General features: G+C 31.3%; 1 protein-coding gene across 1 annotated transcript; it reads right to left on the bottom strand.

Moving 5' to 3' along the window:
- Positions 1-3778: 3778 nt before the first annotated feature.
- On the bottom strand, positions 3779-5577 carry LOC101213141 (MLP-like protein 34). Its single transcript, XM_004149741.3, has 2 exons — positions 5353-5577; positions 3779-4392 (listed from the first exon to the last, which is right to left on the bottom strand). Exons 1-2 carry the CDS (start codon positions 5537-5539, stop codon positions 4115-4117), a joined length of 465 nt encoding a protein of 154 aa, XP_004149789.1. The 5' UTR covers positions 5540-5577; the 3' UTR covers positions 3779-4114.
- Positions 5578-16051: the final 10474 nt, after the last annotated feature.

Raw genomic sequence — 16051 nt, 5'->3', positions numbered from 1 at the left:
TGTTGGAAGATTTAGAATAACAATGAATTCATAAGCTTATTTAGTAAATCTGGGCGTTTTATTCTTTAATTAGGGAAATTTTGGAATAGAAAGGTTAAAAGCGTTAGGAGCAACTGAGTTTGGTGGAACAACTAAATCGGAAGAAGCTGAAAATGGTTATGGATTTTGGAGAAGTGCTTTCATGTTATGCGGTGTTCAGAAGAAAGAAGTGTGTAGCTGCATTTTTATATCAAGAGGATGTCGAAAACTGGTGGATCTTAGAAGAAAGCAAGCGAGGAAAGGTGACTTGGAAAGAATTAAAGGGAATATTTAGTGGTAAATATTTTCCAATTTCATATATAGAAGAAAAGAGAGATGAGTTCCTCTCTTTGGAATAGAGAAGACTCTCAGTTACTGAATATGAGAGAAAATTGACCGAATTAGCGAAATACGCCTTTATATTAATCATAAATGAGGGAGAAAGATGCAAGCATTTTGTAAACGATTTGTGAGAGGAGATCATGACACCTATTGTGGCGATTTTAATAAGGAGTGACTACACATAGTTGGTGGACGCGACTCTGCGAGTGAAAAAGAGTTTGAGCTTCAAAAGATCAAGCTCTCATTTAGGCGAGAAAGGAGAAGGAGAAAGTTGGAAGAACAAGAAACCTGTAATTTTAATGTTATAAGGCTGTAATTCTGAAAGTTGAAGTAATAAAAAAGTATAATTTGTTTTGCGTTATTGTCTTGCTGTTTAAATTTCGAGGACAAAATTTATTAAGAGGGGAAGAATTGTGAGGCCCGTTTTTAATTCTACTATAGGAAGTAAAATTTAGGCTAAAACTACTATAGAAAAGAATTAAACGATAAAATCTTTTATTGTTAGAATAAGTTTTGCGATAAAAATTTTTCAAAGTTGTAACAAACTCATATCCTATTCTCTACTACTTTGACATTTTTGTTGATAGTACGATTTGAGGTGTGACAATCAATGTCAATTATTAATAAAATATGAAATTTGGTTATATTTTGTAAATATTTTATCAAAATTTCAACTTTTAACAATTTTCCTAATATAAATAGTATACAGTTGAGGGGGACTCGAGCCTCCCATGAACTTATACTAAATCCGCGGTGGACACAAATCTTGTTTCATTTCCACCACTTAAGTCAGGTAAATGGATTGAGTTAAGTTACAAGACTCTGCACGGATTTCTCTTAATACTTAGTTTTTCAGATACAAAATTTAGGATACCTGTTTTATAGTGTACTTCGGGAAGCTAATGAAGCATTTAATTATTTATGTCTCTTTAGGAATCTCACATGTAACTTAAGAATTGAGTAATTAGTCACTTGACTTTCTTACTTATTGATGTTGGACTTGACATGCAAGAAGCTCATGCTTTCCCCTCTGTTGATGGTTTCTCTTAATGTTTCTATCATCGATGATTGGCCTTATGAGATAATATATAATTTAGGCATTTAAATTTTCTTCTCTATTTACTTTCTGATCAATATTTGGAAGTTCATAAGAGCAATTCATTCTATCATCTTTTACTATTTTGTTTCAATATGGTATATTGTTTTTCATATTTGGGGACCTGTAAATTTTATCTAATTATGACATATGATTGTTGACTAATAAAAAAAACTTATTGCATTTTTGTTTTTTTAGTAATGTGGTCTTTCAAAATATGGACAGCTTGATCATGGAACAAATAATGAGGTGTTATACAACTTTTTCTTATATTCCTTTCAATTTGTTTTGAACAAATGGAGAATCTTACAAAGGTATACTTTGTCACGTGCCACATAGGATAACGTTGGGCACTCCATTCCAGTAACAAGCTCTAGCCCTAAATTGTCGCAAGCCAGCAATGAATGGTACGTCGATATATGTATGTTTTGACACGAACCCCTTCAGTTGCCCAATCAACTGCATTCCACAAACTGGTATATATTCTCATTCATTGTTTGTTAGGAAAAGTTATTCCTTGATTATTGTAGTTGCGGAAAACTCTGATTGGGGTGCAATTTGGCTAACTGCATTTAAGGTCTTTTTTTTTTGTCATGAACCTGAGTACTTGCTATAATCTTACTCTCTGTTTTAATAATCTGAGAGAATTGGTGCGTAATTATTCATAGTTCATCTTTATTTGCGATGATTGCCTAATACAAACTCTTGAACTTTAAGGACTAGGAATTGTCTTGGCTTTTTTGTTGTAAGGACTAGGAATAAAGATATATTTGTGATATTGGCTTTCCATTTTTCACTCTTTGATGATTTGTCATTATTCAATTTTAGTGGTTATATATGCTAAAACAAACTATTGAATTGTAGTGATAGGTAATGCTCAATGTTGAAATTTTCTATAAGAGTTGTACTCTCTTGTCCTATGATGGATGCTTATATTCATGTTGTCTTTGTAGGTTCAACTAGAGTCGACAACTTTATGAGTTTACTTTCAAAAAACATTTTCAGAGACGAACATTCTCGGTTGGTCGTTTATGCTTTAGCAGAAAATCTTGTTATATGTATTCTGATGCTATTTAAAATATTTTTTGATGAAAGGTTGGGATTCTGTACTTGTAAATTGTTAGAACTTGATTGGAAATGTACGAATATTATAAATTGTATTATAGCGTATATATATTAAAGTGTTGGCTATTTTTTTCTATATGAGTGTCAATATTATAAATTCAAAATTGTCATTGTCGGCTACATTATTGTCATTCAAATGGTTCTTGTAATGGCAGAGTGGCAAAGAGAACAGGAGAAAATTGTAGTAATCGAGTAATTTGCAACAGAAAAAACATGTCGTAATATATGAATTTGTGATAGTTATTAATTGTTGTGAATACCAAAACAATGACAGTTTTCTTTACAAAATTAATTGTCACGATTGTCCTGTCTTTGACAGAAAAAAAATGTCGTCAATAGCAAAACAATGACATTTCTTTAAAAAAAAAAAACTGTCGCGATTGACATATCTGTGACATTTAAAACATGTCACAATAAACAAATTTACGACATTTATTTAACTGTCATTAATACATAAATGATGATAGTTATTTATTGTCATAAAATAAAATATGACAGTTATTTGATGTCGTAGAATGCTAACTAACGACATTTATTTTATGTCATGAAATAAGTTATTGCGACAATTTTTGAAAACTGTCATGGAAAGACTTTCCATAACTCCCGCTTCTATAACTGAAAATAACTGTCATGGATTTTGTTCGCAACAGTAAATAACTGTCGTTGTAGACCATTTTTGTTGCCGCGTAAATATTTTCTCTTTCATCAAAGTTAGAAATTAACATTACATCATAACCTCTCTTTTTCCTCCTTGTATGGTTAGTTAGCATTCATTAGCATAGTTGTTGAGTCTCCACATGTTCATGTACAATATTTATTCAGTCATGCCACATCATGTTTCATTAATAAAGATACGTTTAGGATTAGCTTCTTACGTGTTTATAAGACTTAGCTTTGACAATCCAATCATGCAAGAAATTCATTATTCTTTCAACCTTTGATCATTAACAATCCCTTCATAATATTAAGCATGCAACATTTTGTCATTTTCAAAATTAGCTCCAAATGCCTTTAATCAATTTAATAGAATATAACATTTGTGTATAGATCAAAGCATACAATTAAACGATTAATTCATCTTGAGTGATTGAGGATATATTTCCAATTAATTCATTTAATCTTTCGAATTGCTTTTATACTACCAACATGGGTGTGTGTGGATGAAGAAAAACTTGTAAGAGCACAAAAAACCAAACATTAAAATAACTAATCACTAAATTACTTTTCAATAAACTGCTTACAATAAAAAAACACAAGCACTTATATGATCTAGAGAAGCAATCTCGAACACCCTTAAATTGGTCTTTCACATTGAGTACATGGGGATTCATAGCACATTTGAGAGCTTTAATACACACAAAATAGATAAATTTTCAAATACATATAAAAAAAGACACACACACACACCAAAGCCCACATCCTTAATTATACAACATAACACATTGCATTACACATAACATTTCTTATTTAAGAGCAATCCCAAGTTGAAACAGCATTTAATTACTTAGGGCAATGGGCAACTTAAGTTGTTGATTAGTTCTTGAAAATATATGCATCAAGGCCTTTGGAAACTTTGACGGCCAATTCCATGTAAGTTTCTGGTGAAGGAACATTTTCATTTGCCTTCTGATATTCAATAGTCCATTTTGCAAAGTTTCCTCCAACTTTGTTTAAGCCTCCATTAACAGCTTCAAGTTTTGCTCTAAAAACTTTGTAATGCTTCAGAACATCTCCATCCATAAATTCATAAACTATGGACTTCTTCACATCATCCACAACTCTCATCTTTATCTTTGCTGCTGCTGGGCTTCCTGTTAATTTGATCATAATTCAAAACCCACTTTACTTTGGTCAATGCATGAAACAAATATTCAATGAACATGTTTATATGTCAATGATCTTAACCAAAATTTGATATCATTCGATATCAATTAATTTCTTAAACTTAACTCTACAAACACTCTTTTAAACTTCAATTATAAGTTTTTTATTTAGTATCTATTTTTACTCATGCTTTAATTGACAAAATCTAATCGAATTAATTTTTTTTTTTTTTTTCAAAACTTATTGTCTAAGAAAACTTGTTAAGATTTCAACTATTTTGTTTAGGAAAGGTGAAAATTTGTGGTAAGAAATTGAGAGAAAATAAATTTTAATTTTAAAAACTAAATTATTGGTACCAAAGGAGACTTAAAAGATTGTAATCTTTGATTACCTTCTATCAATATCTTTGTATACTATTTATGATCAATGTTGTTTTTATCAAAAGATAGTTAATTTATTTTGTCACTAAACTTCAAAATTATAACTACGTTATTTGGTCCTTGTTCTTATTTTGATTTATACAAAGCTACTAATAATGATATGAGCATATATATTAAAGTCATACCCAAGTGAGATGAAAACATTATTGAAAGAGAAAATATTTGGTTGTAAAATAGTAGCTAGGGAAGACCAAAACGGTTATATTTTTTAAGAAATAGAGATATTAGTATTAAAATAAATACATTAACTAAAGCATTACTCAACTGATTTAAGGCACATAATAAACATTTGGAGGTTTGAATCTCCACCTCTGAACTAAAAAGAAATAATAAATAATAGTTCTTAAATATATGTTCATTAGGCATATGATTGAGTTATAAAATTGATGCATTTAGAACTCTAAACAATCAATCAAAACCCTATACAGTAATATTTCAAAATAGAAAAAATAAGATTTAACCTAAAACAAAATAGTAGATAAGATTAAATAGCAATATGTGTCTCACCAAGGTGGTATTGCCAATGCATAACACTGCCAGTAGTGAAGCTCTCCCCTTCAAGAAACTGAAAGCTTTGGAAGTTATCAGGAAACATATGAACCAAATCCCCCATATGGTTCCTGAAGAACCCATAGAACTTCTCAGGGGGAGATTTTAGCGGAACCTTTGCCCAAATGCTCTCAGTTTGGCTCATTTTTTTTCCCTTTAATTTGGTGATATGATACCAAAGTTTACGCTAAGATAGGGTTTTTATAGTGAATTTCGGTGAATATTTTAGTCACTTTTTAAACTACCACTCTATAATTTGGCTAAACTTTTTTTTATCATTTTTTAATGTCTTATATGGTAGTTCATGATATACATTTCTTTCCCACTAACTCTGTATTTAAATCAAGTTTTTGGAGTTGTTATCTCTTGGAGAGTCACCATTCTTTTGTAAAATAATTGTTTGTTTGCTTTTTGAGTTCACTTTAGCTCTATCCCCTTAACTATTTAATGATTGTTATTGGATAACTTTTTTGGTTTTCTCATTTTTCTAAAATAGAATAATTAAAATATATGTTTGATTAATTTTCTTCTTTTGCTTGTCTAAGTCTCGTTTAAGGGTCTGAAATTTCAAGATTTGTCATAGTGCTTAAACTTTTATGTTACTATGTGATTTCACTCCCTTTATTAGAATTGTTTTACTAATTATTATATTTGTTAAATATGGTGGTTGGAGTTTGTTAGCTCGTTGTTATGATATTCCTCATTTCTTGGCAAGTTTGGAACTCTTATTTGAAGGTTGGTTTTTCGTAAATAATGGTTGGAAAAGAAGTCTTGGCCTTTGTGAGTTGGTTGGAATATATATTCTAACAAGTGGTAATCCTTTTGAATGCACCTTTGAAAACAAATGTGCAACGCTACGACATTCTGAACATAAGAGATCGATTAGTTATTCAAGGATGCTTGAAGCTAGAATTGCAAGTTGTCATTGATTATGGGGGAGTGATCCTATTAATGTTATGATAATTGCTATTGTACAATTTAGTTCGATCGATTAGTTATTCAAGGATGCTTGAAGCTAGAATTGCAAGTTGTCATTGATTATGGAGGAGTGATCCTATTAATGTTATAATAATTGCTATTCGTACAATTTAGTTGTGTTTGTTGAGTTAGTCCATGGTTCGCACGTTGGTTCATGTTGTTGAACCCTCAGTCACAACATTGTAACGATCAATTACTACATGAGCAATACTCTTATCATGGGTTCAAGACCTCCCAAATGTAGACGATGTGTCATTAAACTAGATTACCAAAGTTTGATGTGTTTTGATTTGTGCTTTTATCTGCTTCTGCAGTTGTTCTTTCTGTCATTAACTTCCAATACAGCAATAACTAGTATGTGTTTTCTCAATTGGTATCAAAGCAGGTTGACGTTGGTTTATTGAGTTTTCAATGGCATTGACCTGAGACTAAGGGTTAACAACTCGAAGCGTAAGGTGTCAGGAACGCGTGCAGTATTCTCTGGTAGTGAGATCAAGGAATTTGGGAGAGATTTTATCAGTATTGTTGTTGCAGATGAATCTACTGAAGATCATGGCTATTCCAAGCGGACAAACGAAGTCTGGTGCATATGTCGAGCATCAAGGATCATGATCACCTTGTGTTATTCTAGATTGCGGCGATCTCTTTAAAAAATGGGAGGTATATCAAATTGTGTTGAAACAACGAACAAGAAAAAATTCAAAGAATGGTAGAAGAAAATCATTGTTATTTCCATCCATTGCAATGCTAAAGTCAAGAATTATAAGGGGCTCGCCGTAAGTATGATTCCCTGTCCAAGAATGTCAAGATGCTCACATTAGGTACTCCAAGTCTTGAAAATATATTTAACGATGAAATATAGATACCAAATAAAACGGGTCTGGGTTATTCTGGTAGTAGCTCCACTAGTACTTCCACAACAGTATTTGAAAAAGCATCTGGTAAAATTGATCAAAGTACAAACCTGTTACCTGTCGAAAGAGAAAATCAGATTATCAAGAAGAGATGGGTCTATCATTTCTGTGGAAGACTTGGTCACATACGCCCATTTTGTTTTCGTCTACATGGTTTTTCCTTAAATAGAAAAGCTATTCGCATTAATAAGTTTTGGAAAACTCCCAAGACTGTCTGGAGTCATAAAAGAAGCAATGGTGCAAATAGGTGCAATGTTGCGCTTACGTCTATTCAAACCTTAAGAGCTACTGATTGGTACTTTGATAGTGGGTGTTCGTGGCACATGACAGGTAATACTGACTTCTTCTCTTAATCAAGGAATGTCGTTCTGGCTCAGTAATGTTTGGTGATGGTGTGAAGGACAAAGTTATTGGAAAAGAAAACATGAGTAAACCAAGATTACTAATTCTAAAAAATGTTAAACTTGTAAAGGGATTATCAACAAATTTAATTAGTCAACTGTGTGATGAAGGTTTCAATGTTAAATTCTTAAAAGGCAGATGTGTTGTGACTGATAGGAATGAAACTCTCATCATGACAGGTACACCATCTTATGACAATTATTACTTGTGGACTCCTAATATTTTTAAATCTGGTTGCAGCATTCCTAAGTACTATGAGTTTGTGCCAGCTTCAAAAATGAAAAAAAATGTCTTATTGCAACTGAAGTTTTCTTATCTAGGAAAACCAAAATTGGTCAAGCCTTCTTTTGAAAACAAGATATTTGTCAAAGTTCATGTGCTTTGTGATGACACTATTGTTAAGGTTGCTTTTTATTGAATCTTTGGCATATGTTGATTTTATTGATAAGTCTTCTGTTTCCAGAGTGGTTGAGATGTTAATTATTTTTTATTTTGTTGATAAGCCTCCTATTTTTGGAGTGGTTAAGATGTTAATGGTGGTTGATTTTGGCTATTTTTGTGAGACACACCAAAGAGGGAGAATGGCTATTGGTTTGTTCTTGTTTGTTTAGATTGTTGTCATGGTCAAAGTTGTTAAAGTTCACTGGTTTGCTGTATGGTTTGTGATAATCTGGGTTCTCAATTATATGTTTTGTTTTTCCTTAAAAAATTTCCAAAGGGGGAGATTTGTTACTAAGGTTGGTGACTTATTTTATTAAAGGTAAAATTGGAGCTTAATTTCCTATATGGTTAATGTCTATTAGTAAATATGTGGACAATATTTGTTAATAATGATATGTAGTTGGCTTTAAAGATTTGATTGTAATGGTTGAGTTAATATTTATTAGTGAAGATATTCAACTGGTCGTGGTTGTTCTTATATATTCTTCCAAGATTGGTCAATATTAATGGATAAATATATGGTTAATATTTATTAATAAATTGATAGAGTTGGCTTTTGTTTTGTTACAACGTGTGACCTAAAATATATAAGCTCGTGGATGCGTGATATTCGTGTTTTTTAAGAACAAAATTGTGGACAAATGTGTATCAAATTTATGTGTTGAAAAAAAACTTAGTTTGTGTGGTGTATGGTGATGACCACTTTGTGGCATTGTGAGTCACTTGATTGAGAAGATTCTTGCAAGTTAGGGAAGTATAACATTAAAGTTCTTTTTACAAAGTCTTGTGCCATTACGTGTGTTATGTGTGATTTGTCTAATCGTCGATTCATTGTGGATGTCTTTCTAAGAGACTTACGACGGTTGGCTTCTGATACTACAACATTTGTTTTTCCAACTTTAAATTTATTTGGCAGCAAACAAGAGGGAGTACTTTGTTACTTTACTTCCAGTTCACATTTCTTGTTTTTGGTTATTTCTTTCATATTAATGGATCTATAATATTTTGTTAATGGATCCTTGCTACTTTGTTACTTCTAGAACTAGAAGAGGTTTGGCTACTTTTTGTTCTGCTTATTCTGTGGACTTTAATTGATTTATTACTTCAAGATCTTCAACGGTTCGTCTCTTCGGCTTCAGTATCTACTTTTGGACCCACATCCTAGTCGTATTGGTCTGAAAGAGAATGAGAGAATTATGTTAAACTCAACGTTGTTTTCTTATTATGACCTGCTTGGCATATAATATGATCTCATACTTTTGGATTATGGATGTCATATGTGGCTTCTATGGATTATGGATGTATTTTTTTGTTGTGCCTTCGTAGTTCGTGTGAATGGTGTGAATGCGTTGCTTAATGTCTCCTCTCTTCTTTGGCCATGACTTATCTGAATATGTGGCTACTCCTTCTGATTGACTCTCTATTTTTGGATACCTTTACGTTTCTGTGTCTACATGGCTTCTGGTATTTTTTACTGTTGCTTGTCTGCTCAACTAAAGAAAGTTGTTCCCAAATGGGAGATTGTTGTTCCCACTCCCTTTATTAGAATTGATTTATTAATTATTATATTTGTTAAATATGGTGGTTGGAGTTTGTGAGCTTGTTGTTATGATATTCCTTCTTTCTTGCCAAGTTTGGATCTTTTATTTGAAAGTTAGTTTTGGGTAGGGAATGGTTGGAAAAGAAGTCTTCATCCTTGTGTGTTGGTTGGAATATATATTCTAACAAGTGGGAATCGTTTGGAATGCACCTTTGAGAACAAATGTGTGACGATACAATATTATGAACATAAGAGATCAATCAGCTATTCAAAGATGCTTGAAGCTAGGATAGTAAGTGGTCATTGATTAAGGGGGAGTGATCGTATTGATGTTATGATAATTATGTTCTTGTACAATTTAGTTCTAATTGTTGAGTCAGTCCATGGTCAGCACATTGATTCAATTACTACACATCGACCAATGTAATCTCTTATTATGGGTCTAAGACCCCTAAAATGTAGATGTTGTATCATTAAACTGGGTTACCAAAGTTTGATGTGTTCTGATCTGTGCTTTTATGTGCTTCTGTAGTTGTTCTTTATGTTATTAACTTCTAGTATACAACAATAACTAAGTGTGTGTTTTATCACTTCCAGTAACATTTAATGATTTTCTTTTTCCTTTTTTCCTGTTTGGCTAAATTTATGTTTGAAGTTTATTGTATTTGATCTCTAAACTATCAAAATATCAATTTTATTTCAGATGATCCATTTAATCTTAAAAGAACATTTCTTTTATAACATATATTGAATTCCAAGAAAGAGAATGTGGATCTACCGACCTGAGGTTCAGACACATACAACCACATCCAATAGATTTCAAAAAGAAAACAATCAAGCACACAACCTAAAAAAAAACTCACTCAACATATCTGAAATGAAAATATTGTCCTAAGAAAAAGAGGCTACATGATTCTCCTACGTATATTAGAAGCTTTAGGTCAGTATACACTTGGAACAAAGAGTAACATTAGGTTGTCAAACCTGATTAACCACTGCTTAGAAAGATCCCTAGTAGTCTCATGGTCACAAATATTATGCCAACTCCAAATATGAGAAATCACATTCCAGCACATCCTGCTAACTTTCTAAACCCATACACTAGTGCTCTTTTGATCATTAGTTTCTCCAACCCAGTCACTATCACAATAGCCTTCAAGCTTGAATCTTTAGATTAAGAATAAAATAATTCAAATATTCATAGTCAAGTATACCGTTGAGGTAACGAAAAATTATCTTTGCTACTTTCAAATGAGTAGTTGTAGGATATTACATAAATCAACTCACAAGTCCAACACTAAAAAGAATATATGGTTGTGTGCAAGTCAAATATCTCAAACTCGCAACCAAACTTTTGAAATATGAAGGATTAAAATCTCCTTTTTTATATTTAGATAGTTTGGTCCTAGTTTCAATCGGAGTTGTAACAAGCTTAGAATTGATCATATTGAACTTCTCTACAATTTTTCTACGATACCGTTCTTGAGAGATGAAAATACCTTCCTCTGAATGCATCACCTCAATGCCAAGATAATATGACATCAGTCCTATATCTATCATTTCAAATTCTTGGGTCATCACCTTCTTGAGATCTTCAAACATACTTGCACAATTTCCTGTAAAAATTAAGTCATCCACGTACAAACAAACCACCAAAATATCTTCATGATCATTAGCCTTAATGCAAAGAGAATGTTCATAAGTGCACCTCAAATACCCATTATACTATTCCAGATTCTTGGTGCTTGTTTCAATTTGTATAATGTCTTCTTCAATTTTAGAACTTCATCCTCTTGGTCTTTCACAGAATAACCAAGAGATTGTTCGAAGTAGACTTCTTCTTCTAGATATCCATTCAAAAACGCTAATTTGACATTCCATTTGAAAGCTCTTCCAATTAGTTTGAGCAACAAGCGCAATTAACAACTTTATGGTTTCAAACGAGCAATGGGAGCAAATACTTCATAGTAATCAATGTCTTTTCTTTGAGAATATCCTTTTGCAATGAATCTTCCTTTATATCTCTCTACTTCTCCATTTGCATTCCTTTTTATGACTTTCATATGTCATTTTGTGAAGCTTCTTCAAAATTCAAAGGTTCATTGTCACCAAATAGACAAAATAGAGTAAGATTATTAAAACTTTAACTTAATTAGTTTCATCATATATGTCTTGTAAATTTCTTGTGCCATGAGGCCCTTCACTTGAACTACAGATGACGAAGGTGAAGGGATAAAAGCTCTATGGTAGAGGAAGGTTTTACAGAACCATTCGTCAATTTAGTTTGGGAATCTCAAAATACTAGTAATTGATAAAAATAATTAAGAATCGAGTTTTCTTAATAAAGACTTAAAGGCTAAGCATAATTTTAATTTAAAAATTACAGAGAACTTACTTTCGATGACGTATCTAAATCTACGAATTAATTCTCCAAATTGGAACATGACCCGTCGGAGATCTCTCTATCCTCTAAGATGAGATTGGTTTGTGGGAACCAATTGGGATAAGAAAAAGTTTAGAGATATTTGACAGAAACTATTTTCTCTTTGCAGGGAGCAAAAATACTGTTTTGTTCTAGACATTTATAACTCTCATTCATTCTTGGAATAGGAAAGAATCATGAAATTCTATTATGAAATCTAATCATTAATTAATAATTAATCAATTAGTTAATAATTAATTAAATCATATTTAATTAATATTTCATTCCGATCTTATTTGAATGAATATTTCTTTCATATTTTATAGATTTATATTAATATAATTAATTAAATAATTTAACTAATATTTTATTCAAATCTTATTGGAATGAATATCTTTCTAATATCTTATAGATTTATATTAATTAAATTAATTAAATCATATTTAATTAATATTTTACTCAAATCTTATTTGGATGAAGATCTCTCCAATATCTTATAGATTTAATTAAATCAAAGGAAATTTGCATAGGATAGCATTTTGAGCATATGATATAGCAATTATAGCACATTGGTTTAGAATTTTACAAATATGGCAAAATTCTCACTTTTCCATCTTAAATTTGTTATTATTTCTAAACTACCTTTCAATAACTTATTTTTCTTCCTCTTTTTAATGTCCTACTCATTATTTATTTATTCTCCGACTTGTTAAGGCCCTAATTATTTGTTTATTCTTATTCTAGAAAAATTATTTATTTTTTCTATCTTAATCTTAATTTTAGAATATCGATAGTACAATAAATGTAATATGAAATATAATAGTTGTTGATCCAAGTATATCAATAATATATTGTTAAAGCATATTAGTAGTGTGAATCATTATCAAGTATATGAACCAAGTTTACAAGTGTATATGCATAGTATATCAAGTGTATAAGTAGGACTTCAAACATATCAAGTACATCTAATCAATCAATTGTATAAGTGGAGAATACTAAATGTATTTGCAGTGCATCAGGTGTATCAAACATATATCAGTAAAATTTCAGGTGTCAATCAAAAGGTATCGAGTGTATCAAAAAGTATCAGGTGCATCAAGTGTATCAAAAAGTATCAGGTGCATCAAGTGTATCAATCAAATGTATTGGGTGTATCAATAAGTATCAAGTATATCAAGGGGTATTAGGTGTATCAAGAGGTATTAGGTGTATCAAACCTATATAAGCCGATCAAATGTATATTAGTAATAAGAGCATTTGTGACATTTTACCTCTTGATGTGTGGGTTGGGATTCGTTTTTGCCATTTTTTGCAAATAATAAAGTGTGTGTGTTATGGACTTAATTATTATAACTTATTTTGTCATTTTTGCATGTGTCCCTAAATCAAATTCAATTAAATAAAACTAAGGGGAATTTTTAAAAATAGAAAAATGAATTAAAATATTTACATGCGATAGCAAAATTTTGGATTCTATCAATCACAATCTTCTATCACTATAGCATATTAATGACTATTAATGATAGAATTTGTTATAGGTTGTAGGTATTTTGTAAAATTTGTTATTTTTTAAAATTCCTCTAAAACTAAACTATTAATTAATTCTCCAATTAACTAATATCTAAATTAAATATCTTATATTTAACTTAAATTAAATTTGAATCAAATTCAAATACAAGTTTCTCTCATAACCAATAATTTTAATATGAATCCAATTTACATTAAATTAATATTTGAACTCATTCAAATATTTTATCACTCATAAATTAATTTTGAATCATCCAAAATTAAATTTATATAATAAAGTTTGATAAACTTTACATTATAATGTATCACTATACATTATACTAATTCTCCAAGTAAATTTGAACATTTCAAATTATAACCAATATAAATAAATCTCATTACCCTTTACGAGCTAGGAAATGGACTTAATGGATTTACAAATTAGAAGCTACAACGATCTGAGATTAATTGGCTAAACTCATTAACCACATTAACTAATATTTGTTAATTGTGTGTACACTCCACTAAAAACTCACAGTTGAACTCTTCTCACTATAAATATATTTATGTGTCCACGGATATAGACAAATAACAGTAAGTTAGTCGTTCGCGAGTATTTGTAAAATCAATTGGGTCAATTTACTGTTTTACCCTTGGGTTACCTATAATCCTTAAATACCAGTGCTCCTCTAATGAACAACCTGTTTATGGCCCTACCATTAAACAGGAACCCCTCTCGTGCCATAGAGAGGGTAGGGCCCTTTATTCAAGACCAGGAGACGTCATTTAAGGGAGCACTCATTTACTTACCATAAAGTAAGGAATGGATGAATTTCATCTTGTGTAATTATGTTCCCAGCTCCTCACTCAATTTTGTCCCCATAATGAGAAGTTTATTGAGTCCGTGATCTGACCACTCTCACCCGTACAAATCAAAGAACAATCCCTCGCGAACAGAAGTTCATAACACACTCAAGATTAAGACTAAGTTATATACATCATACTAATGAAATAGAAACCTAACTAGTTAACGAAGTTACATCTAGTGATTACTATTTCGCGGTCCGGTCTTATGAAATGTCATTGCATAGGATACCTTCACTTGCATGTCAACTACACGAACGCGTTGGATCATTGCATTTGTTTCAAATACAAAGTTAGTCGTATTCATAGTGTTACCAGGATAAAGTACCTAATTTTATCCCTATACTATAGACCCTTTAAGTTGATCTTAAACATTGATTCCTATATGTTTTTACATACTGTTCAAGACTCATTAAACAGTTTAGGATGTTAGTTTATTGGATTTGTGGCATCACCAAATATGATATCTCCATCAACAGATTCATCAAGCTCCACGAACATTGATTTAGTTCCACACATGTGCTTGCTTGCACCACTATCGAGATACCGTACATTGTTTTCACACCTTTGCATGCTAGAAGCAATGATGAATCACTGCTTTCTTCATCTTTCTCAGCATAATTTGCATTTTCTTCAACTATATTTCTGCATTCCAAGGAATAATGGCCAAATTTATGACAATTATAAAATTCAACCTGTCTTTTGTCATATACCTCATGTCATTATTTGATCTTTCTCCATTTGACCTTGAATAATGTTGTCTTCCACGACCTCTTGATGAATTTGAGTTTAAATTAATCTCATCAAATTTTCTTTGACCATAGTTTCCTCGATCTCGACCTTTCAAATCACCACGTCCACGATCTCAATTGTCTTTTTCTAGGTTGTTTTTTAATTACAACTTTGTCTGAAAAAGTTGCTTAGTCGCTACTTGTTCTTCTTAAGAAGCTTCTCTTCATGGACTTGTAAAGAACCCATAAGTTGATCAATGGACATTGTACTCAAATCCTTTGGTTCTTCAATACCTACAACGATGAAATTGAGTTTTTCATCCAATGAGCGAAGTATTTTTTCTACTACTTGCTCATCACTTATTATCTCACCATATCTTTTCTTTTCATTTACTTTTCAAACTCCTTCTTATACAGTGATTCATAATCACCTCTCAATTTTTGAAGGCGAACCTTCTTGACTCGATCGACTCTTTTATATGTATTCTCCAAAATTTTCCATGCTTGATGTGTAGTAGTTGCTCCACCAGAAATTTCTCAAAATTTGAATCATCAATGACTCGATGAATGGTGGTGAGAGCCTTTTGATCTTTTTTCCTTGTATTTTGTAAAGTTTCTCGTTGAGCTTGACTTAAAGCCGCATCACTTTTGGTTCTTCAGAACCATTATTAACAATGTCCTACACATCTTATGAACCAAGTAGAGCTTTCATTCGAATACATCAACTGCTATAATTTTCTTTCGTAAGTCGAGGTACTTGAAGGAAACTAAATTGTTGTTTATCATTTGCATGAAAACATTTTTTAAAACTCCAAACTTAAGCTATGATACCCACTTTGTTAGCAGTGTGTGATGAACA

Source organism: Cucumis sativus, chromosome 3 (assembly GCF_000004075.3).
Source record: "Cucumis sativus cultivar 9930 chromosome 3, Cucumber_9930_V3, whole genome shotgun sequence".
NCBI lineage: Eukaryota > Viridiplantae > Streptophyta > Magnoliopsida > Cucurbitales > Cucurbitaceae > Cucumis > Cucumis sativus.
The sequence above is the reverse complement of the archived record's forward strand: the minus strand, read 5'-3'. Positions and strand labels throughout refer to the sequence as shown.